General features: G+C 41.9%; 1 protein-coding gene across 2 annotated transcripts; it reads right to left on the reverse strand.

The window, feature by feature from the left end:
• DNAJB12 (DnaJ heat shock protein family (Hsp40) member B12) lies at positions 1-25,768 on the reverse strand. 2 transcript variants are annotated; one of them, XR_012640314.1, is made up of 10 exons: positions 25,549-25,768; positions 17,445-17,619; positions 15,796-15,941; positions 10,604-10,789; positions 8,700-8,779; positions 6,810-6,919; positions 4,721-4,893; positions 3,397-3,548; positions 1,913-1,958; positions 1-1,807 (listed from the first exon to the last, which is right to left on the reverse strand). XR_012640314.1 is itself a non-coding variant. In XM_074958970.1 (9 exons), the coding sequence occupies exons 1-8, from the start codon at positions 25,679-25,681 to the stop codon at positions 3,427-3,429; spliced, it is 1,125 nt and encodes a 374-aa protein (XP_074815071.1). In that variant the 5' UTR covers positions 25,682-25,768; the 3' UTR covers positions 1-1,958; positions 3,397-3,426. The 2 variants fall into 2 exon arrangements, 1 of the variants encoding a protein (XP_074815071.1); XM_074958970.1 differs by having other exon boundaries at positions 1-1,958.
• Positions 25,769-26,632: the final 864 nt, after the last annotated feature.

Genomic DNA, 26,632 nt, shown 5'->3' on the forward strand with positions numbered 1-26,632 from the left:
ACAGATTCTGTGAGTATCCTTTAGGATCTATGCTTTTTTGCACATAGCGCTTACCATCCATGGATATCTACTTGAGAAATCAAAAGGTTTGGTTGGATGGGCACTGGAGCAGGAGTGCCATTTTTACAAGATGTCAGCACCTTTTGCAAACATGAGTTGTCTCTCACATTTCCTCTCCAACATCTCTTAATGCTGGGTAGCTCTTGTGCCTCTGTAAACAGCATTTATTCCAAAATATTTTATTTCCACCATACCTCTCTCCAAAAATCTGGGGGATATCTTTTAAAACTTGAAATCAGATCAGATACACCATAGTCGTGGATAGTAAGGCTTGCAATGAACAGGAGGGCTCAGAACCTTTTTGCTACATAAATATCCAGTTAAAAAATAGAGCTGGTCAATTTCAAACAAAGAGAAATAAACCCATCTGGCCTTTCACTTTTCTCCCAGCCCTTTACCACCTTACTTGGCAGCCATTGCTATTTTGATAAATTCCACCATAAGGGAACTCTGAAAACTGTTCTTATAGGAAATGTCTTTAGGCAAAAATTAACAACAGGGTAGAGAAGAATCCAGTTTATGCCATTAATGGTAACTTAGCTCATTCAACTTTTGCCTCTCTCACTTCACGTGTCAAAGAGATACGCTGGGTTTAGAATAACCTTGAGCGCTATCCTGTTGCTCTAATCCAGGTCCTGCTTGCTAAAGCAAGTAAACCTAAGGCTTTTAGCAGCATAATTTCTTCTTCTAAAATGAATGATGGGCAAAACCATTGCTGTAAAATGGGTAAAATGTAGTGTGATCTACACTACACTGTCAGATAAGTCAAAGCCCAATTAAGTAACTGAAAATTAATCATCCCCCTTTCTGATCTCCCCACCAAAACTTCTTTCACAAGAATCAAAGACTCTGTTTTTTGGGATGTAAATACAGGTTGAAACATCGGAAGTGTTATGGCAAGGTAACAGCCATATTACAGTTAGCAGTCTGCTGGATGAGGAACTCTGAGTTCAGCAATGAGAAGAACAAAAGGATATAGCTCGTGGCAGGCCCTGTTTACAGAACTAATGCTGCACACTGATTACAAGGCAGAAATAAAGCAGACTCTGGAAAAAAAAGTTACACGCACACAAACCAAACTGAACACTGATGAGCTAAGACCATTTACGATAATCCTCTCCTTGCCGTACAAGAATCCAGCACTCAGTTGACTGCCACCAATTAAATTAATATAGCAAAAACAAATCAGAAGTCTGGTCAATTTTAAGAAATCTTCTTTCTATAGATTTTGAGATTCTTTTATAAAAAAAACTCAGTCACAAAATTATATTTTCCTCAACAACATAAAAAAAAATAAAATAAATGTAAAGTGTCATCAAATGACAACCTGAAATTGGATAGTTCTGCAGGGCTGGATGGCCCCCCAAAACAGGTTAGAGTTCACACTTTACAGTTTACTAAATTGGGCAGAAAACTAAATAATTTAATCCAATCCCTGCATAGTTTAAAAGTACAACATACATACAGCTATAAATTAATTCTAAATAGATAGATTCTTTTCTTATTAATTGGTTTTTAGTCCTAAAAAAATCTTCCAATTTCTCTCTCCGTTCGAAGTGACCAGTGCAATCATGGAAGGGTCTCCTTCTGCTTCATGGCTTGCTGCAGTTTGTTTTTTATATTCTACACTTGTTCTCATGGTTGCTGTATCCTAGGAGAGACTAGACTGTCGCACTCTAGTGGTGTTGGAAAGAAGGGGAGAAGACAGGCAGCTTTATTTCCTAACTGCTGCCTGCTGCATCTAATACTGGAGAGAGAGAGAGAGAGAGAGGAGAGAGGGCAGTTGTGCGTTGCTAATTCTCCAATTCCATTTTAATTTAAGGTTTGATTCTTTAAATATAAAGTCTGTCACCTTGGCTCAGTGCACTTCGCCAAAAGTCTTCAGGCATTTCAAGAGTCTGGGAATAAAAGTGGTAACTGTGTCAGTCTCCAATCCATGATAACCATTTAACAGAAAACACCTTCCCCACCCACCTCCCCAAATTACAGGTAACATGTCTAACTGAAAAATGCTAAAGTAGTTCTTTATTTTACAGCTACACTCTTCATTAGACCATGGATACACAGAGATATGCTGAGTTAGAGAGAGAGTGACAAAGTTAATTAAAATATTTCCATTTAATAAGAGGAAGAGTTATCAAAACAGGGTACAGGGCATATCAAAAAAAGAAAAATCCCAAATGCAAGACACACTCAAAAATGGCAGACACCTGAGCTCAGAACTGACTTTAAGGACCAAATTTTCAAATGTGCGCCACCTGTCGAAAAACAAAACAAAAAACCCAACCCTAGCCCTCCTAACTTACTTGGGTACACAACTTAGGTGACCAGATGTCTGACATACAAGATAACTAAGGTGTAATGGGTGTGCGTGCATCTGAAAATATGGTGCTAAGTGTCATTTTGTTCCCCAGTAACAAGCCCCTGCTTTTAATTAAATTTGTGAGAGATGGGGAAAGCCTGTGTGTTTTACATTCATCCTGTTAGTTGCTGATGGGTGAAGCCTCCTGCCTTTGCAAAAAATCAGACCTAATAATGACCGAGGGAAGAGACTCCACACCCTGGGCCAAATTTTAATTTATTTGCACACAGCGCTCCTGTGAGTAATCTAGTGCTACTTTCGTTTATGCCATTTGAACTGCCACCATACCACTCTGGTTCATCAGGTTTACCATGCTATTGTGCTGCGAAGACACCATGAGTCTCCAGCACTCTCAGCTGGCTTCTCCCTGACTCCCAGTTCAATGAAGTGAGTTACCTTTACAACCTGCTGCATAGAGTGAGAGTTTGGTTTGGTTTCACTGAGTGTCTAGGGAAGATGACAGCGGGACAAGAAACATCTATCTTACAGAAATCTCTTCCCTGTTATTGTATTTCTTCAAGTGCCATGGTACAATAAAATAGGGAATAGAGCAACAAAAACTGGCAATAGAAATGTGACTGCCAGTTGCCCAATCTGATAAATGCTTGATAAGGGGAACAACTTCTGACCAGCCAAAGCAAAAAGTGACACTGTCTCAAATGGATGCTTGACAAGAACTCAGCTGACTCACAAACATAGCTAGGCCTTTCACTTTGCTCCCAGAGAGCTGACACCAGCAATGCTAAGAAACAGATGTGAACTGGAAGAGCATTTGAGGTGCTGGCATGCAAATTAAACCAACCATCCCAGTGAAGGTGTATATGCTTGACAGGGGGTTATGCTTTTTCCTTGTTACACATGCACATTGAGAGGAGAGACACATGGAGATCTAGATCTCAATTAGACATTTAAATAAGTATGAAAATCATTGATGTGTCATGCTTCAGTGTCACAGGAAAATCACCAGCTCGTACTTAGACCTCCGCTGAGTGGTCTAGTAGTGACTATCCATGCATAGAGGCTTGAACTTCAGACAGTCTGCTACAGCTTGGGGTGCCCATCCTCTGTGCTCTTTGATACAGATCTGAATCTCCAAAGTAACGTGCTCGATAAAGCAAGCCTTCCTCTGAAAAGGAAAAATTCCAACATTAAAAACAATCATTCACCAAGATGTGAAGTGTGATGTCTCAACTCCTCAATATCCCATTGATTTCAATGGGAAAAGGATCTGTCCCCAAGTTCTTCAAGGCCAGATGAAGTACAGTGAGAGGATACGGAATACCTGATGTCCTTTGGAACAGAACAAAAGTGATCTTTGTCAGCAGGCCTTCAATGGCTCATCCTAAGGGAAGTTTTAGATATGTGCTGGGAACTGGAAGTAGCCCTAGTGTGAATTAAATGAGTAACATAAGGGGTAGCCTGGTAGTGTGGGAAAGAAGAAATATGGAGGATCAGAGTTTATCACTCTAGCTTGGTCCGTTGCATTGCTCTGCAGCAACAACTTTGGCTGACTCAGAATAGCAATGTCAGGGTGTCACATTCAGCACTTCTTGGTGAGAAAGATAATTCGCATGTTGTGGGGATCCAAGAAAGCTTTGGAATCTTTTTTATCCCATACAAACAACAATGCCAATGTATTTACACACAAATCCCAAACTGGGCATTAGTTCAAAGCAGCTGTAATCACCTATCATACAGGCATTTGAGAAAGGGGCCAATCGAGGGTGGAGTCAATAAAATGTTATCTTTGATGATAACTCTTTAGAGTTAAACAGTCATAAAAAAACCTTGAAAATGAAGAGGATTCCATTTTTCACTTTGTAGACTCTCTGATATGGCTTGTTAGACATAACGGGGCTGTAAAGATATACACTTTGTAAGCACTAAATCTCTTTATTCTAAAATGAAATGATAACCCCAGGGCAATAAGGAAACATCAGGAAACTCCTGAGATTCTCCTGGCCCTACCTTCCTGATCCATCAGGAAATCAGAGAATTCTGTTCATATCCCACTGACATGGCAAAGGAGCTCCACAGAATGGAGCTGCTACACTGATCATTTCTAGAATATTATTGTTTAAAAAAATTATACGGGACAGAGGTGACCGATTTGTCATCAAACCGTTGAAGACACAGGGCCGATGGGCTGCCTCAGGTCCTACACAGCAATGAAATTATGATTGAGCTATCGGAGATTTATGTATCTCAGTTCCTCTTTAAGGACTTTTTTCTAAAACAAATCAGACTTTTAAGAAAGTGTCCTCAAAAGGTTTCCATTCCTCCCACCATGCCACTCACTTTGTTGCTTTTCCTTCCAGCAGTTATTTCTAAGGTTTGCAATGTAATCGTCTTCCACGCTCCTCTCAACATTTTTCAGGTTTGTACCAGTGTACTCTTCTACAAAGTTCTCAGCTACATAGTAAGCTACTTTCAAGTGCTCCGTCACTCTCCTGTGTATGTGACCCACAGACCTAGTCCAGGGAGAAAAGCCAAAATAATAAATGTTATTCAAACACAGAGTAGAAATTTGTGGACAAGCAACAACTAATAAGCATTATTAATCTACTCAAAGGACATATCCCTCCTGTACACTTGCTGTTTTGGTAAGGAGAGTTTTATCTCTGGTGAAATGGACATAGTGGAACATTCTACCAGGTGGAAATAAAACCTACATACCCAACCAATCAATTCTTCCCTGAGCTACATGGGTGTGCTTCAGAACACTGGGGTATCTTGGGTGTTGACTGCCAGAGAACTCCATATATGTTTTAGAATTAAGTGCTCATTACAATCTTCAGCAGCTCCTCAGCAGCTAGTGTTTGAAATACTTTTTGCTACTTCCTTCCCAAACACACAGCCCTTCGCCTTCAGGATGTGCCCCAAAGATGCTGTGTGTGTCTGGTTATGAATCTCTGAAGCTGATGGATCTCGAGCTGAAGACTACGACAAACCAGTATTTCAGAAATATATTTGTACACAGCATGAAGTCAGAATGTAGGTCAAAGTAGAACAAAGACACTGCTGATAGCTAAGCTTGCTCAATAGGGCCGTCTGCTTGATGAATACAGACCCTCAGCTCCTCTCACTGCAGATTACTGTTAACCCCAAGAGTGACACGTTGCTCTACCTAGCAACATGCTGCAGTATCCACTATTGCTGCAGGAAAGGAGCTAGGTTCCCCTCTCCCCATACCCTCCTCCTCTCCAATTCCTTCCCTCTTTATTCAAGACAGAGCCAGGACAGAGAATACCTCCAAAAGGTATTTTCTTCTGATTCACTGACCAGACACTTCAGACAGTGCAGATGTACAAATACATCCCTCAGTAGGGTCACCCAGATATACTAAGCAAGGGCTTGTCTAAACATGAGATTGATCCTGATTAACTTAATGCGTTGGCACACTTATTTCAGAACAAGAGTGCCTTGTTCCTGTTTAGCTTAATGTAATTTGAAAAATGGGAAACCTAAGCATACCCTTCTTGCCACTCAAAACAGAGCCCTAGGTTCTTCACAAGCTTGAACCCCATCCCTGTGTGTTATGTCAAGAAAGGAGATGACATTTTGGGCACATGTGAAGAGAATCAAAGCATATATCATTTGACTGTAAAAACCAGAGGAGGAACATGACCTGAGGAGCCTATAACCGAGTTAGACAAGCAATACAATTCAGACACATGCCACCAGGCATTTCAGTCTCCTAACGTGGCTGTTCAAGGCCAAGAAGACAGCCGGGCATGAAGAACATCTCTTGAATCCCAGCTTCTTCTTTTTCTTCAGTCCCAACATAACCCGGAACTGGGCTACTAAATAACTAAACTATCTATATTTATCACTTAACTAAACTATCATGACAGCAAGAATGGAAAAAAACTGGATCTGAACGGACTGAAGTAGTTCACATCCATCTGGCACAGCAGTTGGAAGGAACTGAGGTGGTAGAGGGCACTGCACCTTCTCATATATCCTCAGAACATTCAGAGACACCGACAGCAGAGGTAGGAGGGGGTGCGTGAGTGCTCTAATGGCTGCTTCTTGGAGAAGGTTCTACTGTTAGGCACCATGAGGTGGCACAATATCCATAAGTGGGAATATGCACAGCCACTCAAAGAAGAAAAATGGGATTAAAGGGGTTTATTTTTGCTCATTGATAATGGGTGCTGGCAGATCTCCAAGTCACCCTTCTCAACAACTACAGGTGTTACATAATGTTATGGGGCATGTGAAAGCAAGAGGAACATTAGGAAAGGAAAGGCAACAAAACATACCAAAAAGTGAAAATAAAACACAAAGATCCCAACCACTAACATACCAATTCTTGTTTCCAATTGCTCCCCTTGGTCCCAGCCCACCCCCAAGCTAAATATATATGAGAGTTATGGGTACTAACGGCCTGTGGCTCAAACTGTAAGGTGGACTGGAGACCATCATCTGGCTGAGAGCTGAAACAATGATCAGGATGAGAATAGGCATCAGCTGGACAAACAACCCAAGGCCACCCTAAGGGGGAACAGAAATATACAATGGAATGTCATCAATAAGTTTACATGCATAAGACTATTTAGCATTTCACCCTCCCTTGCAAACCCAATCATACTGTGTCCTTGCTCCCACTGATGTGAGCGGGAAATGTGTTTTGCATTTTGCATTAGTCAAAGACGCAACAGGACTGACTGTTCAATGAGGTTTAAAAATAAAAATAAGAGTAAAGAGAACACTTCCAAAGCAGCTTGTGGGGATTTCGCTGCCCAGTGATTCCCTCCAACAGTGATGGCAGTCATGGGGTTAAATCCCTGAGCATTACTTTGAAAGCATACCTGAAAGTGCTGAAGCCATCCTACACATCCCAAACAACCATCACGTTTTTTGGGGGGTGGAAAAAAAAAAAGCCTCGAATGTGAGTTTGGAAGGACTCATGACATTGTTATATTTAAAGATTTCTAGGACAGTTGCTAATGTGTATTTCATATCCATGTCAGCCTGCAGAGACTAGTACCACAGCACTAGATAGATTCCTTAGAAAGTGCTCCTCCTTTACAATGATATGCAAGATGAGTTTGCCTCCCTTTCTGTCTCATCTCTTAAATTCCCTCCCCACTCTAGTGCAGAACATCTGGCCCCAAAGACCTAAGAAAAAACACCCAATACCATTTTTTAAAATATACTGTAGATCAGCCCAGAGATTAATGGTCTATACTGCTGCGAAAGAGATCTGGGTTAGCTCTATGGCCCCTCTGTCTCATTTCCCTAACCAGATGGGGCTGGGAGCATTGTAGAAGCAGTACATTTGGCCTCTGTGACAAAAGGAGGCACAGAAATGCTTCCTTTCACTATAAAAGTGTCTTCCTTGACTAATTAGAGAGAGGAACAGATTGGAAGTCCTGCCCTGTCCAGTGCTCAGTGGAAAGGTAGTGGCATGGTAATTTGAGATTCAGGAGCAAGAAATCTCAGAGTTCAGAGAGAGGTTGGGGACAGAAAAGAAAAATTGGTAGATGTTTAAATCTTTAAATTTTCTGTCTCTTGGTTTCATGAAGTCTGGAGGTCCCTTCTCTACCACTCTGGTTTTGTATTTTGTGAGAGTCCATGCGTTGAACAGGTCTGGTTCACAAAGTGTGCCTGAGACGATCTGGGTATAGGAAAGTCATTGAATAAGTCAGATGTTTTGACTAACCATCCCCCTCTAAGAAAATGATCACAACACCCCGGTTATTTTTCCGGCATTCTTAGATTATAACAGCTTCAAATGGGCCTGAAGTTAACACTGTGGTATCATGCAACAAGCAGCACATCCTGGGTAGCAAAATAAGGAGGAATGGGTGTAGATGTTATGAGGACTCACATATAAGGTGGGTAAACCCTCCACTATTCAGTTAATTTCTGCTCATTGTTTCAAGAGAAATCTGACTTTTGGAATTAAGTGTTTAGGTAAAAAAGAAACTTCAGTTCATGCTGCATTTGGCTGATGCTATAATTTTATTTCAATAGGACGCTATGCCAAAAAGAAAATGACATTTATTTTCCCACTGTGTAATCCAGTCTGATAAGCTGCATCTGCATATGTATGAAAGTCATGGGAATTCAACTGTAAGTAAGTTAAACAGGCAACTCTTCTAGAAAAAAAATAAACTCACTTGAGATTACAATAGAAAAGCACTCCACTTATCTAGGAAAATGGAAAACTAGGTGGCCAATTTCATACAATGGCTACAACAGCAACCTGTTTTTTGGGTTGCACACATTAAAGCCTTTTTACTTTCCCCTTGCTCTTGTCTCCACTTACATCACCCTGATGTTCTCGTCTGTCATGCCTCTGATGGTAGGTATATCGCATCCTGCCATTGCTGTATACATGAACATTACCTGTGGGCAACAGAAATCCATTAAAAAGAATCCAGAACACGGGGACTTTCCGACAGCTAGCCTGGCAGATGATGAGATCAGAAGAATTGTGCACACGCCACATCATCCTACCTGATTAAGAATGCAACACATGGGCAGATTAGGCATAGACATATCACAATTAAATTCAGAAATTTTCACCTAAGCCACCCTGTGATGTTGGTTGGAGTTTTAGCCAGGTGTCACCAAGTAATGACATTGCAGCATCACTCTAGAAAATAATAATGGAGGCATCTTTAAAAAGTGTATCTGACCAGGTGGGCTGTGAGGGTGAACGCCAACTCAGCAGGGATGATAAAAAGATTTTTTAAAGGAAGAATTTGGATTCACTGCCTGGTAAGCATTTAGGAAATGAGTGGTGAGCCCTAAAATGAACAATGTTACTACCAGAAAAGACTTAGTCCCAAGGTGGGAGAGTGCCAAGCAGACCTGCCTGAAGGGTAATTGGTGGATGGTCCATACTATTTGTGTAGCCAAACTGGACGACTTCAGGGTGGGTGGAGACATTGTGCAAGTCTCTTCAATACTGTGTAGTGTTGAATTTTAGATTATAGAACTAAGAAGTTTTTAATAAAATAATAATTTTGTCCTAGTTTCCTGATCAGAAAAAAACCTGCTCTCTTTTATAATTAAGTGTAGAGTTCCTACAGCTGTCATCTTTACTTAGCTGTAATTTTGAATAATAGGAATAACCTTACTATTAACCTGTTTATGAATTCACATGGTAATGGGGAAGAAGAAATTATAACCAACCCCAATAGTCATCTTTCTCAGTTGTCTCAGTGGTTTCTTCACTCAAACACCTAGTCCATTACAGCTAGCATAATGAATACTAGTAAAAGCCTTACCAATGCTTCTGCAAGTATTTAATGTTATTGTGCTATTCCTAGGTAATTCCTCTACTTAGGAGAGGGAATAACACAGTAACTTTACGTGCCTGTAAAAGGAAAACAGTAAATTTTTTAATGGTGACCACTAAAATGTGTACAAAGGAAATTAGGGAGACAACTTCTTGCCCTGATCAATTTATATAGACAAGATACAGATTTACTTTCAATCTGAACAAATTTAAATCATGTTCTACAGAAGTCCCTAAAAGTTCACTATGGTCAGATTTGGCTAGCGGGGGAGGCCATGACTACTCAACACCTCCTTGACATATATACAGAAATAAATATTTTTGATTGATTTTTCTGAAGGGAGAGATAGGAAAGTAGGGTGAAAGAACTGGAGACTGATACCTGCTACTTTTAGTGTCTTAGTTGTGCAGCACAGCAGATGTTGAAGACACAATGTGGGTAAGAGATCTCTTCTTGGTGTTTAGTGGCCTAGAAGTTAGTATATTTATTCTGATGAAGAGGGTTTTAATACTTCCTCAAAACAGGCTTGTAAAGCTAACGTAAAAAAGTGACTTAAAAATGTTCAAGACAAATTAAAAAAGGTGAATATGACCAGTATGCAAACATCCATTTGAGGGTCCTAAGAATTCCAGCTCTGATGACACTACCTGCTGGTTCAACAAGCTATTTGTCTTGTGGGTTGAGTTCTCAGAGCTCTAATTTTAACCATTTAGGAAACTGAGATGTTTACATCAGTAACGGACAGTCACTTGTGAAGGAGAACTCTCATGTACTTCAGCTGTTGAGAGGAACACAGCTTTCAGTATCACCACAGGCTGCCAAATAAACCATTACTGCATTATTGTTCTGTCACAAGAGTGGCAGCAAAGATAGCTGAATGGAATCACCCCTGCCCACAGAGAAGATTAAAACTTGACAGGCTTACTAGAAGGAAATCCACCACCAAAGAACATGTTGAAGAGATCCTCGGGTGAGATGTCTGCTTCGAATCCACGGTGGAAGTCTGTATGACTGTGTCCATGTCTTGAAGGGTTGAGTTTCTCATCTCCAAACTGGTCATATTGCTTCCGCTTCTCTGGGTTGCTCAATACTGCATATGCATTACCAATGGCTGAAATATTGGCAAAAAGGAAGCACAGTTAGCCTACTTCTCCTGGTAATACATTCCCCTCTTCTGAAGAAGTTTTGAACCTGCAAACTGACAGGTCCCATTACATAGATTCAATTGCCAACTACCCACCCTCTTTAAAAGGTTACTTAACATCCCTGATCATTAGAGGAATGCATCTCTCAGCTGGATGCAAATAGAAGAAGAGAACAAGGTCATTTGATGAAATGATTGAGACCTTGATTAACTCAAACCAGGATCAATACACACAGTGCTCCTTCGCTCAAATCCTGGGGTGACAGAGATATCCTTCCAGATGAATCAGAAACTCGAAATTCCTGGAAGGATACTGTCAAGGATACTGGCTCTACATTTTACTGAGTTTAAAAGTTGTTTTTTTACTTGAGACACAAGGTGGGTGAGGTAGTAATTTTTACTGGACCAACTACTGCTGGTGAAAGAGACAAGCTTTTGAGCGACACAGAGCTCCTCTTCAGGTCTCCCCTATCTACCTAGAAGTTTCTGTTCCTGACTCTGCTGAATACATTTTTTTTTTTAATGTGTAAGGATTAATTTTCAAATTAACTTCTTGAGCCATGCGAAAATATATACTGAAGCATGGCTTTACTTGGAAAATGTACTCTAAAAATGACATTATGCGATTCCAAGTTTATTGTCCAAAAACATAACTTCACAGAAGTCACAACATGGCTCAAATCACTGAAAGGCCAAAGCACATAAATAAAACATCTTAAAGAAATCCTGGGTAAAGGTTTTGTCCATGCAGGTTACAGGTCTCAGAAATTTCCACATGCCAGAGGGAAGGGGGACAATTAAGAGGAACAGCTTACACAGCATTGTGACAATGGAAAAGTACTGAAACTAAACCCTAGTCTCCTTTCGTCACGACTCCCTTCTTCCACTCTTGCCTCACTGTAACCAACCTGCAAGAATGCTTACTTGCAGCTTTACTGCTGCTAAATTTGCATTTGCTTCTACATTTGCATTTTCTTTTCTTTATACACCTCCATTTGTCAACTCCCTTATCTACCTACCCATCTACCTGAGAGTTTCTGTCCCTGACTCTCCAAGAGTCCATTTTCTCTCATCATCCTCAGCTACATAGTGTGATATGATAACTTATGAGTGAGGAGGATATATACAAGTTAATTGTACTGGAGTTGATGGAGGATTTTTCAATATAAGCCTTGCAAGGCTTTCTCCTTCAGACAGATTCATCTAACTCCTCCTTTCCTGTTGATGCACATGTAGCCAGAGCAGCAAGAGGGCTTATCTATATGGGAAAGTTATGCCAGTATAAGGTAAGGTGCAAGGAACATTGGCAGGCAATTCAAATGGAAGAATCTGAGGTCTAGGCTTTGTTTTCTGTATGCACTTTTATTGACATTAAAACTCAAGAGATATTAGCAGTCGCGTTCCCAATAAGTATTTGGCACTGTATTGCTGCTAGCTCACTCCAAACCAGAAGTTTAGCTAAAGTGGTCAGGTTTAAATTTTTTTCCCCAAAGTCTGCCAAATCTAGTGATAGGAACTCCAAGGGACAGTGTGGGCTATTGCAACACTGATTAAGACAAGGTCTCAAGGCAAAACATAGCACTTTATCAGATGTCACTGGGAAGATGAATGTTAAGGCATCAGCTAATACATCAATGTAAGAAAAAAAAACTAAAATTTGCACTACATATTTTCCCCTTCATCCTCTGGAACCAAACAGCTGGGCTTTAATGGGCATTATGAGAAAAGTGTTAACATCAGAGGCATAATGGAGTGGAGAATCAATGAGACATGGCTTTGAGGAGAGATAACCTGACAGTTGATAGCCCAGTAATGGAGGATAAAGTGCACCTTGCTTAATGCAGTTTTGACATGTAACTTGCGTCTAAGCCTTCAGTAAATATGATTATTTAAGATTACTGGTGAAGAAACCTGCCTTTTGCCACTGTTCAAGGATTGAAGAGTAAACTGTTGAAGAAGGATTTATGATAGCCACTATGTGGATGTCTGCATACACATGCAGATTTGACCTGAACCCAATGCATAAAAGGTCTCTCCCAGGTGGCTAGAGGCTCAGCCCACTATTTGCTAATGGCAATACACTTATCAGTCACAGACTTAAGAATTAATAGGCCTGAACAACCCCTGCCTCTGACTTTTGCTCCTCAATTTATGCCTATCTATTTTTTTAAAAAAAACATACCCTAATATCAAATAACATAGCAGTATACACTTGAAAATAGACTTTCCAACCCCCACCAGAACCTCATGTATTTCACTCACAAGCTAGCTAGTTGAAACTGGACATGATACTTTTTTCTCACCATTGCCCCTAGAAACTCATCCTAAACTCAGAATCAAGCTTGGTGGCTTTCTTCTTAGCCAACATCACCAGTATTAAACACTCTGCAGGTCAAATTATGCCTTCAGTGACACCTATACAATCCCACTGGCTTCACTCTGATTTGAACAGGTGCCACCAAGAACATATTTTGGCTTGCACAGTCTTTATTACTGGTGGTCATGAGTGAGAAGGATACCGAGGATGGAACTTGACTCTCAGGTCCCAATTCAAGGCAATGTTCTGGCACCTCTATGCAATTTTTGTGCTGTTAAAAGGACAGGAAAACAGCTGGAGGCCAACCCCAACCTCCCTGAAAATATTACCCTGGCAGGTGCGAGTTCCCTGGGTGGTACAGGGGAACAAGGGACGGTCAGAGTGCAGATGGCAATTCTGGGCTGCTGGACAGTCCTTTAGCAACTGCTGCAGCCCAGACACGAATTAGTAGCCTTTGGGGTTACTCTAGTTTACACTAGAGGCCAAAATGGCCCCCAGCAGCCTCAGAATCCTAAACGACCTTGGCCACACCCAGCTGTGCCTCTGGAATAGGAAAACTCAGGCCCTAAAAGGCTAGTCTACACTATAAGCGCTACATCAGTGCAGCTGTGCCACTGTAGCGTGTCTGGTGAAGACGCTTGATGCAGACAGGACAGAGCTCTCCCATTGGCATAACAAAACCACATCCAGAACCAGCAGTAGCTATGTTGGTAGGAGAAGCTCTCCTGCTGACATAGCACCGTCCACACTAGCGCTTAGGTCAGTGTAACGTACACTACTTGGGGGGTAGCTTATTCACATCCCTGAGCGACATAAGTGTTAGTGTGTACAAGCCCTAAGATAAGTTAGGAAGGTTGTCAGTTGGAAAAATCTTATTTTATTGGTAAACTATGTCATTTTGACATGGCATGAGTGAAACACCATGAACATAGAACCCCAGGAAACTTTTACTAGAGATGTTTTTCAGAGTAGACCTACACTTAAATTTAAGGCTTAATATTAGAGGGAATATTTTCTAGTAAATAGACTTTTAAGCCAGCGAGCCCACCTTTTCAAGCGTTTGTTTTATCAGGCTTGTCTAATTTGATATTATCAAGTATTTAATGTACACAAAAATAAACCTATTTTTCTTAGCACACTGCTTTTTTCTACAGACCTTAACATAATGAGCTAAACTCATTCCTCATGTAACGCTACTGATTTTTCCAAAGTGACACCAAGTATTTACCTGGGCCACAATCAATTGTTGAGTATTGATGTTCACTTTGCAAAATCCCCTGAAAGAAAATCGACAACGCAAGCTTTCTAGTTCTTTCTGCTCAGATAAAATTAAGATGCAACATTAACACAAAAGAAAATGTTAAGAATCATGGAAATTAGAGGTGAAAGTTCAGTAATTTAGCCTTTATCCCTAAAAATCAGGACTACACCCTATATTATGTTCTCTAGTGCTACATTTAAGTCTAGTTTTAAATATTCCAAGTGACAGGGCTTCTTTTGGTAAACTATTCCACAACCTAATAGATCTCATTACCAAGAAAATTTCCCTTTTCAGTGCCTACAATAGTTGACATAGGGTCTGAGAATCAGGATCTTTACATTTAGTTATGTTTTGTTTTAAGTTATTGGGGATAAAAAAAAAAAAAAAAATCTTGGCTGGCATTAGTTACATAATTGGTTCAGGTGCACAACTGAGTTTGTTATTTGGGGTTTATATATAGTAATTCCATTTATGATATTTTTGTTTAACTGCAATATTGATGTGTCTGCTGAGAAATCTGGAGTCTTATTAGAGGACTGCTTGGAAAGCTCATTGGGTGGGAGAATTTAAACTATGTAACTGGTTTCTCTGATGCCAGCTCAGAAGAGGGCAGTTTTCCGCCAGACACTTTTTTCCAACCTCCCCCCCACTTGTGATAAATTCAGTTAAACGGTGTGCCTTTTAGAGTTATACTAAGGCACTTTCTGATACCTGCAGTAATCAGAGACAAGGGTTACTGTCCCAACTGCTGACTCCTATGCTACATACCCTTATGAGTCTGTAACAGGTTGCTGGTCCTTAGGTGCAAGTGCACATCCCTGCCCTCCGTTCCAAGCCCTGGCCCTTTAAGACCGGGAAGGTTGAGGGGAGTTATTGTCTCCAGGAAGAATTCATGATGGAGAAGGGTCAGCTGACTAAGCATCATGTAACTGCTTGCTGAAAACTGTATAGGATTTCTTCTAGCTCAGTCTGCTGAACATGAAGGTTGAGGAAAGTTCCTTCCAGGAGGCCTAAGAGATAGCCAGGAAGGGCTACTTAGGGGGAAAGATGTGTCCTCTTGCTTTGCAGTTAGTTGGTGGAAAGTGGACCAGGCCTTTTTTCCCCAGTGTTTGTATTATTTTGAGCTTTGTTAATAAAATGAGCCCAGAGGAAAAGGACATGAACTCAGTTGTTTTGGGAGCTTTATTCTACTTCCCTGGCTGGCGAGTTTGTTCACTGGCTTACAGGGTCCCCTCTTTATTTTTGTTTAATACACACACAGAAATTAACAACCCATCAGACTTCATTTATCATTTTAGTATCTTTTAGCTGAGGTTGCACTTAGACTGTCACCCCAATACACGACCGTCAGCTTGTGAGGGAGTTGAGTTCAAGAAACAGGAAACACGTTTTTACCTTTGAATGCTTCTGTAGCACCTGGCGCGTGGTTCTTATCTGGGTGAAATTTCAGTGCTAGTTTCCGGTAAGCCTTTTTCAGGTCCTCGTCAGAGGCCTCTCTGTTCACTCCTAGAATTTCATAGTAATCTTTACATTGCTTTACCCTAGAAGTTAAGAGAAATTAGGTGACGGGGCAGTTAGTTTGAGGTAAGGAGGCTTCTTACCTTTGTATGCATCAACTTTTCAGCATCCCTACATCCCAGTTCTGGTTAATATTGTCCTCTGAACTTTGGTTTACTCAATTTTGATTCCTCGGTATGAACCAGTTTATTTCACATATCTGTTTGCCCTGTGCTTTTATTACCAGGTATCTACAGTCCTTAAAGAACAAATGACTCAACCCAGTAAAATGACTGTGCCCTCAAGTGGCCCAATGTCACCTTGCATTGGTGTGGATGCAATTTAAGAAAAGGTTTGACAGAACCAATAATCACCACACCATGCTTTGAAACTCAATAAATTCAGGTTCTAGGGGCTTGTTAAGGGAAGCTGAGTCCATGGTTTGAGAGCTCCCCCCAACAACAGGGACAGATAGCAAGAGTGATCCCTCAAACGCTGGGACAGGATCTGGGGAAAACAGTTCTCTCGGATTCAATTAATTCACAGACCAAACTGACTTTTGAAATAGTCTGTTGAAGATTTCCACAGGAAGGAAAAAAGCCTGTTCAGGGCATGCAGCCCTGTGTTACAGTGGTCTGGTTCATACTACTGTTGTTCAAGGTACATTAGCAGTTCCACAAGGAGTTCTCTTTTTCCCCCCAACCTATACACCAAAAATTCAGAGCTAAAATATGATATAGGTCACAGAATGGACTCTTAAAAAATGGATTAAGTAGTAAAAATATCCAGAAGCTAATCAGCTCAAGATGATGAGTGTTCTTGTGCAATTCAAACATACCATAGCTTTAAAAAGAGTTTAGCAACTGATTATGCCTAGTTAGGTCTATCTGCTCTTAGTATTTACAGGGTGCGGGATAAATGCCAGCTGAAAACCTGTTTTCAAACAGTATACTGCACATACCAGGTAAACTTGTTCCAGGCAATTTTAGCAGGAGTTTTACTAAGCATATCACAACATGAAAGTGTGATAGAATGGGAAACCACCACACAATACCACTATCAGGCTCTCATCAAGAGAGACTCAGGACTGGAATATCAGCAGGCACTACAGGTCAGGCCTGATGTGCACTGGCAGAATTTACTTAATATTAATTATCTGTATTAAGGTGCCTAGAAATTTGAGCCTCACTGTACTAGGCATACATATTGGCGGGGGGGGGGGGGGGGAACCTTATGCACAGGACATCCAATTCCAGCCAGGGCTATTAAATCCCTCTAACACTTTTATGTTATAAGCCCATTAACAACTCTCCAATTACCCAAAATTCTCAGATAATTCAAAGTCAGTCATTACAGCAGCACACATCACACACAGTTTCTCCAGGTATTCAAAAATCTGTGTTTCTGCATGTTTTAAATGTCTTTGAAACACTCTGGAGAACAGACTGATACCATGCAATAAAACCAAACACCATTGGGGTAGATCATTAACGTCACCGGACAACAAACTATTCTGTCCTATGAAAAATGAAGCAGTGACTGCCTACCTCTTAACTGCATCCACCTGATCTTGGGTGTAACCTTTGCTAGTTTCCCCACCTGCCTCCCCATTGGCTGATGGGAAGTCTCCACTCATTTTCCTAAAGTGGGCATTTGTGGACTCTCTGGATTTGGACTGGCCATTGGCTGATTGTTCATTCTTGGTGAGGGATTCGATCAGCACTAAAATTAAAAACAATTGAAAAAGAGAAAAGTTTAGAGATCATCCAAATCACAGAAGCTGCATTGCCCCTTTACCCACTGAGAAAGAGGGAGCCCACTTCATCTCTGTCACAACCATAAGGATCCTCCATTTGTTCTTCCCCCTTCATCAGAGATGCCATCTTTTCAGCCCAGGAATGCCAGTGTTCCCACTGCTTCTCAACCAAAAATAGGGGGGCACTGCTTACTGATTCCAGATACTACTACTTCAGCACGGGCAAAGCACACATCCTCCACAGCAATCCCAGGCCCTACCAACCTGGGACAGAAGAGTCTGGAAGTCACACCAGGGTCCCCAAATTACTAGACATTTGTTTTCTCATTTTCACGTTTTCCTGCCTTTCTTTTAGGAACAAATATTTCCCAGTTTGTATTCCATCTTCATGGAATGAATAACCTTTAGAGAATGGTACCCTTGGAACAAGTTCACCTCCATCCATTTAACTCATCTAACCTCCTGACTTTCAGTCCCACAACGCTCGATAAGTTACAATACCACATTGCTACCTACGAGGTTTAGAAAACAATCCCATGGGATAGTCACAAATTTGTTAAAAGGGGGAAACAAATAAAGCTTCCTTCTAATTTTCCTCTGTTCTAGAGACACTGTAATGATTCAAATACAGTATGTGCTGAATAACTTCCTTTGAGCACAGACAGCCACAGTACACAGCAACGGTGGTGGGGTTGTGACTATAAAGTCTAACAACATCAGATCCAGAGCACTTTGGTTTAGGGTACTGTGTCTCATTTATTTGCAGGAAAGCTATGAGATATAGAGAGGTTTTTCAAATTCACATTTTAAGTGGGATGTGCAAGTATTTTCTGTATATTGCTCTAAGGCTCTTCTGCTTTAAAACCTCTCCTTCCATCCTCAGGACTCCATGCTATGGCTACCACCTTTCAGACTGGGGCATGGCAGACATAATAATTTAGACCACAGCCCAACAATGCAGCTCCGTAATTGGCCAGAGCAGGAAGCTGAAGATCATTGTGCTCTGCAGACATAAAACCACCACCCAAATTCACTTTTTCATCTAATTTTGCAACGTTCACCTTTTTGCAAAGTATCTTTTTACTAAATTTCAGACAACTCTTCAAATCTGTAGTTTCCGTATTTCATAAGGCTTGTCCCTACTGTATAAAAAGTATACACACTTAATAAAACTAGAAATGGAAAATAGTATTTACAGACATATCAGTAACTTGAAGAGGTTGCAATCCTTTATCCAGAATCTGTACCAGAGAAGGACATTCCATCTATTGCAGTGCCCAAGAGTCTACTTGAATGCACATTTAAGACCTTCTACCACAGGGATATTGCTTTCTTTATGTAACAGCAAACAACATATGCAAGCCAGCAGCTGAACCAAGATATCATATCTGCTACACAGAGTTTATGTTTGGGCAAGAAGAAACAGATCAATAATCCTACAACCAATAAAGAGAATCATCACAGAATGAAGGATAAAAAAGCAAAGAACACTGAAGGCTAAGTACCTTGCTGAATTGCCTGTTGAGATTCTGAACCTTAAAATATTTCTTCTTTCAGAAAATGTTGTTAAATAGATCTGGCTGTTACAAAACTCCCCATAGATTGTAGTTTACAGGCTGCCTCTCTCGACCTTATAGGTGACACCAGATAGGCTGCCTCGTTCTTTTTCACATTTCCCATACCAGTTAAATGCAGAAAATCTCAATTAGATTAGACAGTCCCCCTCTCTACAAAAGCAGGAGTGTTTCTTATATTACATTTTCAGATATGTTGTTCAGTTTAGTTTTTAAAGTCCCAAGCAAGAGGGCTACCAAAATGTATTTTGTGAAAACTATTCTAGTCTAATACACCTCATTGAATATCTGGAGAAATTTCTTCACAGTCTAAATTCTCTCTCAACTTCATCTCACTATTCTTATACCTAGAATTCTACTTGATATTAAATTTATCTTCCTCCTTAGTATTTACACTACTCAAATATTTGTAGATCTATGGTCCTCTGCTACTCCTTAGCTAAACTATACCTATTTAGCTCTTTAAATATTGTCTCAAAAGGCAATCCCTCCATCCCCCTTATTTTTTGTTGTTGTTCTCTGAATTCCCTTTAATTTGTCAATATATTTCCAGTAATGTGGGTTCCAAAGCTGAATGTTAAATTCCAGGCTCAGCTGCAGCAGAGTCACATGCTGGGACTACTACTTCTCTGCTTCATGATATGGCTCCTTTCCATATGCATCCCAAAAATCACAATGGCCTTTTATGCAGCCATAGCACATTGCAAACTCGTGTCAAACTTGCTGTCCATTATTATCCCTGTAGTTCGGTCAGCATTACTTCCCAGCTTTCTCCCTCCCCATTAGCATGTGTGTTTAGATTACTTTTCCTCAGACGTATTAGCTTGCATTTTTCCAAATTAAGTTGTTTTAGCAAAGGCAACTAACAGTTGTAAAACTACCATAAGCCACTGACACTTTGTCTATGCCAGGGCTTCCATCATGGGTGGTGTTTTTTTGTAAAATTCCCTATTGTAGACATTAATTTATATAGTGATAGCACATAGAGAACCAAGTCAGAATCTGAGCTATATAAGAGCTAGGTAGTGTTATTATTGTGCTAGGCAGTGTACACACATGGTCTACACAAATGACTTTTTGATCTTTGCTAGCACTGATTTCACTAACAGAGTTGTAAGTGAGATTTTTAGGAATCAGATTAACCATACGAAGTCTAAATTAACATCATGTAATTACAAAGACTTCAAGATTTCTCCCCAGCAGCATATTACTAGGCATGTCACAGAATGTAAAGAAATAGAGCTTACACTCAGATATGGGCTGTGGGAAGGTGAGAGACAGAATAATAGAATGGTTGGGGTTATGGTAGGAACTTTTAAGCGGCACATTAAAAAAAAAAAAATTAATGGACCCCTCTTTCCTTGCATCCTAGGACTCTAATCTGCCCATTTCCACTGACCCATCCATTATTCCACATTAAATAAGTCTTCTGTCTATTCTGCCCTACCCAAGCCAGATATTTAGGCCTGAGTATGACTGCTCCAGGTGCAGGTAAGGATGCCCACACATGATGAGCAAACTGGTATCTATTCACCCTTCGGCATCTGTTTTCCTGATCAGCACCATAGCAAAACTCTTCAAGAAAGCCAAGGCATCTCTGAGGGTGATCCATTCTTGCTGGAACAGAGCTTCTCAGTTTCTAGGACGAGTTTTTCCACAAAAAGATTACACTTTTTCCTGGGTAATTAGATAAGAAAGGTTAAACACCAACCTTAAGGCAAAAATCACATCTGAAACAGAACAAGCCTATTCATCATGTCTGCAGTTGTGGGAGGAAACCAGACAGGACCAGAGAGAGGCATACAAACAGCCTAGAGCTCCCCACTGGGAAAGAGTTCCCAAAACAAATGATCCCCCCAAGATTTTCCCCTCCCCCGCAAAAAAAAGTTGAGAAATCAAAGCCAATTTTGGTTCTGTCTAAAAAATTTAGAGCAGGAATTCACACAAGTGACAATAAATATATACCAATAAAATAATTTCTTTCCTCTTTTCTTTTTTCTTTTTTTTTTTTTTTTAACTATTCACTTCCTGGTCACTTTTGATAAATGTCAAAGGCATGTGTTTACTCTTTATTTCTAAAGCTTACACAGACACACATCTGGGATGCTGCATAGTTCAAAATAGTTAAACAAACCCAGTTCATAGAATCATAGAATATCAGGGTTGAAAGGGACCTCAGGCGGTCATCTAGTCCAACCCCCTGCTCAGAAAAAAAAAAAAAAACACAAAAAAGCAGGACCAATCCCCAAATAAATCAGTTCAATGGGCCAGATAGTCACTTGCAAAATAAAGCAGGTGAGAAGGAAGAGCTGTTTAAAAACAAAACAAATTAAACCCAACAATGTAGAAATGAGATGAATAGACTTTGCAGAGAATCCTAAAGATAGCTACAGAGGAACGGACTCTGGTGCATATGCTCAATGAGGGAATTCTGTAGCTTGGGTCTGTAAACCAAGGAAGTTCTACTTGCAACACAGCTAATGGAATCTCAGGATAATAATAAAGGCAATTATGTCTATTGCAACTTCCCCAGAGAGACATTAGGGGACAGACCATCACTTGTATATAGCACCCTCAGGCCTAGATCACAGAGGACTTTATGGAATCTTAGCAGTGCAGACTAGGAAGGGCAAGTAGCGTGAGACTGTTTTCTCCCACCTACCCAGGCTTCATCACCTTATTCCTGATATCATAATGCAGAATGCATCATCAGTCATCTTCATGACCACAATATCATAAACACAGGGAGATGACCTCACAGCCAGAAGAGATGCCAGGAGAAAGAAAGCAATGGGAGTTGGGAAAGTTAGTTGCAAAATACAGAGCTGAGTAATGTCATTTATCCCACCTTCTCCCTGCATGCAAATCCCTCTCCATAACTCTCAAAGCCCACCCTGGCCACTGAAATAACAGGCATGTTACTAATAACTTGCTCCCAGTGAATGATAAAGTGCACTTCCATAGCACCTTCCAAGCGCTCTATAAACAGTAAGTCCCGTGTAACCTCTGTGAAGTGTATTATCCTGGTTTTACAGATCGGGAAGCTGGAGCAGAGAAAAAAACATCTTGTTCAGTGCCATTCACTGTGAGTCACTGAAAGGGCCAGAAATAGAACCCAGTAATTCTCATTCCTGACTCTAACCATTACATAACACTCTCTCTTAAGTAGTCTATGCCATCTTCAGGCATGTCTATACTACAGACATTACAGAGCCATAGTGTAGATGCTTCCTACATCAACAGATAGGATTTTTCCCATTGACGTAGGTAATCTACCTCCCCGAGCAGCGGTAGGTAGGTCAGCTGAAGACATGGTGTAGACATGACTAGACCAGGGATCAGTTTGGTTTAACCACAGCACTCTGGGGTGTCAATTTTTCACACATCTGAGTGACAAGGCTGGTTTGATATACATTTTAAGAGTAGATTAGGGTTCAGTCTCCCTCATCAATTAAAGAGCATCCTCAGCCTTAGGATAGGGTGTAAAGCAGGTGTGAAATGTGGCCACACTCGGCTGTCAAAGGCACAAGGACTCCTCTCGGGGAAAAATACGTAGGCTCTGTCTGCTGCTGGGTTTCAGTACTTCTAGGTACATGTCTACCCAGCTCAGGTAGACATACACTCACTAGCTCTGCTTGAGCTAGCACACTGCCAAGTGGCTATGGTAGCAGGAGCTAGCTGCCCAAGTACAACCCCATCTGAGGTCCTTGATATGTATTCAGGCAGCTGTGGCTGCACTGCTATTTTTAGTGCACTGGCTCAAGTGCATATGTCTACCTGAGCTGCGAATCACACCTCGCAGCTCTGGTGGAAAACAAGTACGGAACCAGACGGGGCAGGTAGAATTTTTGTTTTAGTGTGTGTTAAACCTAAGAATTTATTCCAAGCATCTACCCTGATTGGGTGAAAGGTCTGGTAATGCAGGAATTGGATTCCAGTTTACCCATGTATGCTGATTATGATGGAGGCAGCTGTACTAAAAGTTTTCCTCCTCCACCCTACCAAAGATTTCAACATGAACTTGTTCCGTCATACTCCGGATGTAATCATGCCTCTAATTTGGGTGAGGAGCAGGGGATACTTTATCAAACCTTTCATTTAACACTCTGCTTCTGTCCTAGTCATCTACTTTCGGGGGGGGGGGGGAGGGGGCTGAAAATGAGCTCCCTGAAGACCACAAAACCTCTAAATTGTGTGTGTTTGAGGGGGAGAGGGGGACCGACTAGATATTGCAATGAAACACTGGCAGGACAGATGGATTTTTAAAAGATTGGGGTATTTTGTTCTGAGTTGCTTAAAAAAAAATAAAATAAAACCAGACAAAACTTACAACCTGGTTACACTACCTCCATCAAAAAAAAAAAGCATTGTTTACAAGTTTATTATGTTTCATTGGCATGACAAACTATGCAAGCGTTACTTAGGTCTTGTCTACATGGGGAAGTCACAGCAAAGTTCATAAGAAATAGCTAGGGTGTGAATTCAAAGCACAATAGCTGTTCAGTACTAGCTCCCTGTGTGGACACTCTTATTCTGCACTAAGAATGTCTTCTTGTGGATTTGGTTAATCCAATTCCAAAGTATGTACACAAGGAGCTAGTCTGCAATAGCTGTTCAGCAATAGTTTTTCTGCACTAGTTATTCCGGGCTTTTTCCCTATGTAAAAAGCTGTAAAAGTAGAAGGGACAAGATCCCCCGGGTAACTGTCAGTGATAGATAGCATCTACTTGGGACAGAACTTCACAGTGTCTGGTGTTTTTATTTCCAGTAATTATTTAACACTACTGCCTATTCCTGAAACAGTGGAGAACAGTCCATTCCTGAGTGAAGCTTCTATGAAACATGATGCCATTTCTGCTCTTTCTTTCCCTTCTTTCACAGTTTTTCTCTCAGCACTTTTCAGGAAGAGTTTCATTATTCATTATTTAAATCCTCAGTTCTCAAGTGAGAGCTTGATGGGAAGCAATTCTAGGCCCTATATATTGCCAAATAACACGCCACCAGTGCTACACCCTCAAAACCTACAACTTCATGTCCACATGTAATCTGCCTAACATCACAATATTTAAGACAATAATTTTCCAAGCACAATTTCACTCAGAAGCTTATCAAGTGTCTGTCTTCATACTTCACCAAACTGAATTAATTAGACTTTTTCAGCAGAAATATTGTCTTTTCACTGTTAAGAAAGGGACGAAGCTTAAGCACGTAACATTTTTTACAATAAAGTCTATTATATTGAGCAAAGATGCTCATCCTAAAGAAGTCTGAATCATCTCAACAGGAGTTGACCTTTACACATAGGAAGGACTCTTCCCTATTTCTCTATTATACCTCATTATGTGAAACATCACCTCGTTCTAGACTCAAACTTCTGCACACCCAAATCTGGTGTTATTTCACTGTCCAGCTTTAAAAGTTTACACATTTTGTAGGTCCATAGTAAACCCACATTTTCAGAACACTTTACATAGAGGAAAGGACCCTAATAGAATGCCTTGTTTCCTCCTTCACTTCTGATTGAGAAGTTCAGTTTTGGTCTGTCACACCTTTGGCAGTTAGAGGACATCATCACCCCAAAAGTGTGCAGCAAAATAATACGTACAGGATTGGGAAACATGTACTGACATAGGATGAGCTGCCCCATGCCTGGGTGCAAAGGCCTAGGGCAACACAGACAGGGCTAGGACAGCAGCTTTCCCCCCGACCCCATTAGCCAGGCTGGCCTTTTCCCCGGCAGGCTGGGGTGGGAGGAGCTGCGAGGGTTTAGGGGCACTTCCAGAGGGAGGGGCAGCGATGGGGACCTGTCTGTTGACGGGTGAGATGGGTCTGCAGGATGGTTGGGGGGAGGGGGAGAGCTAGGGGGGTGGAGGAAGTTGAGCAGGTGGGGGCTCCCTAGGGGCAGGGGAGCGACGGGGTCTCTGGGGGCGGGTCAGGCAGACGGGGGGGGGTTCTGCCGGGGGGCTGTGTCTCGCTGGGAGGGGGGCTATTGCCCCCCCAGCCTGACGACGCGGTGCCCTCTGGGAGCTGTAGTCCTTCAAGCCCCAGTAGTGTGGGGTTCCGCCTCCTGTCCCAGCGCAGAGGGTCTCGCTTCCGCCCCAGCTCCCCCATGACTCCCCGCGGTCACAACCTAGCTTTACCCACGGGAGGGCCTCACACTGGAACCCCCACCACCCTTCCTGCCGGGCCAGCGAGGACTCCATGTCCCATGAGTCCCAGCGCGGCGGGGCTCAGTGCGCAGGCGCAGTGCAGGTGAGAGGTCAGTAGCGCCGCCGTTCGCGCCGCAGGCCCTGGCTCCCCCGCGCCCCGGACCCCGCTCACCGCGGACTCGCTGGGAGGGGTAGAGGCGCTGGGCCTTCTCCAGGAAGCGGAGCGCCTTGTCGGGCTGGCTGGCCTTGATGGCGGCCACGGCGATGGCAATACAGCGCTCCGCCTCGTCCCTGTTGGACTCCATGGCGGCGGCAGTGGCCGAGACGGGAGGAGGGGCCGGCGCGCGGCGATGGCGTCACCCACCGAGTGCGTGCAGCAGCCCCCTGCCGGAAGTTCTAAGAGCGACCGGAGACCTACGTCCTCAGAGCTACCGTGTGGGAAGGAGTAGCGGCTGAGTTACCGTATTGGCCGGTATATCAGCGCAGACTCTTAAGCTAGGTCATCCCATAGGCGCTACTGAAGAGACGCATTGTCTCCAATGACAGGTTTCAGAGTAGCAGCCGTGTTAGTCTGTATTCGCAAAAAGAAAAGGAGTACTTGTGGCACCTTAGAGACTAACCAGTTTATTGAGCTGTAGCTCACAAAAGCTTATGCTCAAATAAATTGGTTAGTCTCTAAGGTGCCACAAGTACTCCTTTTCTTTTGTTGTCTCCAATGTCTAGCGAAGGGCTAGGAGTCAGGAGGCTGCAGGGCCTGAGCCGCCCTGTGCGTTGCAATGGGACCCTACCCATATCCTTGCCCTGCCTTATGCCTTGGGTCCCCCTGGCCGCAGAGGAACAGAAAAGTAATGAACATTCTTGGCAAAACTTATTTCTGGTTTTGTCAAAATTTAATTCTCATCAACACATTGGGGCAGCGCTAACCCTGCTGCTGCCCTCACTGTTCAGGGGCCATGCCCTGAGTGCTATTTTGTTATTAATGCTGGGGGCGAGAGACACACACACTCGCGCCCCCCCCCCCCCAATACGTTATTGTCATGAAGACCCTGCTGTCGCTGACATGCTGTACTTTGCATTGCTGTGTAATATCAGCATCTGATGAAGTGGGTTCTAGCCCATGAAAGCTTATGCCCAAATAAATTTGTTAGTCTCTAAGGTGCCACAAGGACTCCTCATTGTTTTTGCTGATACAGACTAACATGGCTACCACTCTGAAACCTGTGTAATATCAGTCACTGTCCTCTCTCTCCAGAGCT

The sequence above is a fragment of the Natator depressus genome, chromosome 7 (genome assembly GCF_965152275.1).
Source record: "Natator depressus isolate rNatDep1 chromosome 7, rNatDep2.hap1, whole genome shotgun sequence".
Taxonomy (NCBI): domain Eukaryota; kingdom Metazoa; phylum Chordata; order Testudines; family Cheloniidae; genus Natator; species Natator depressus.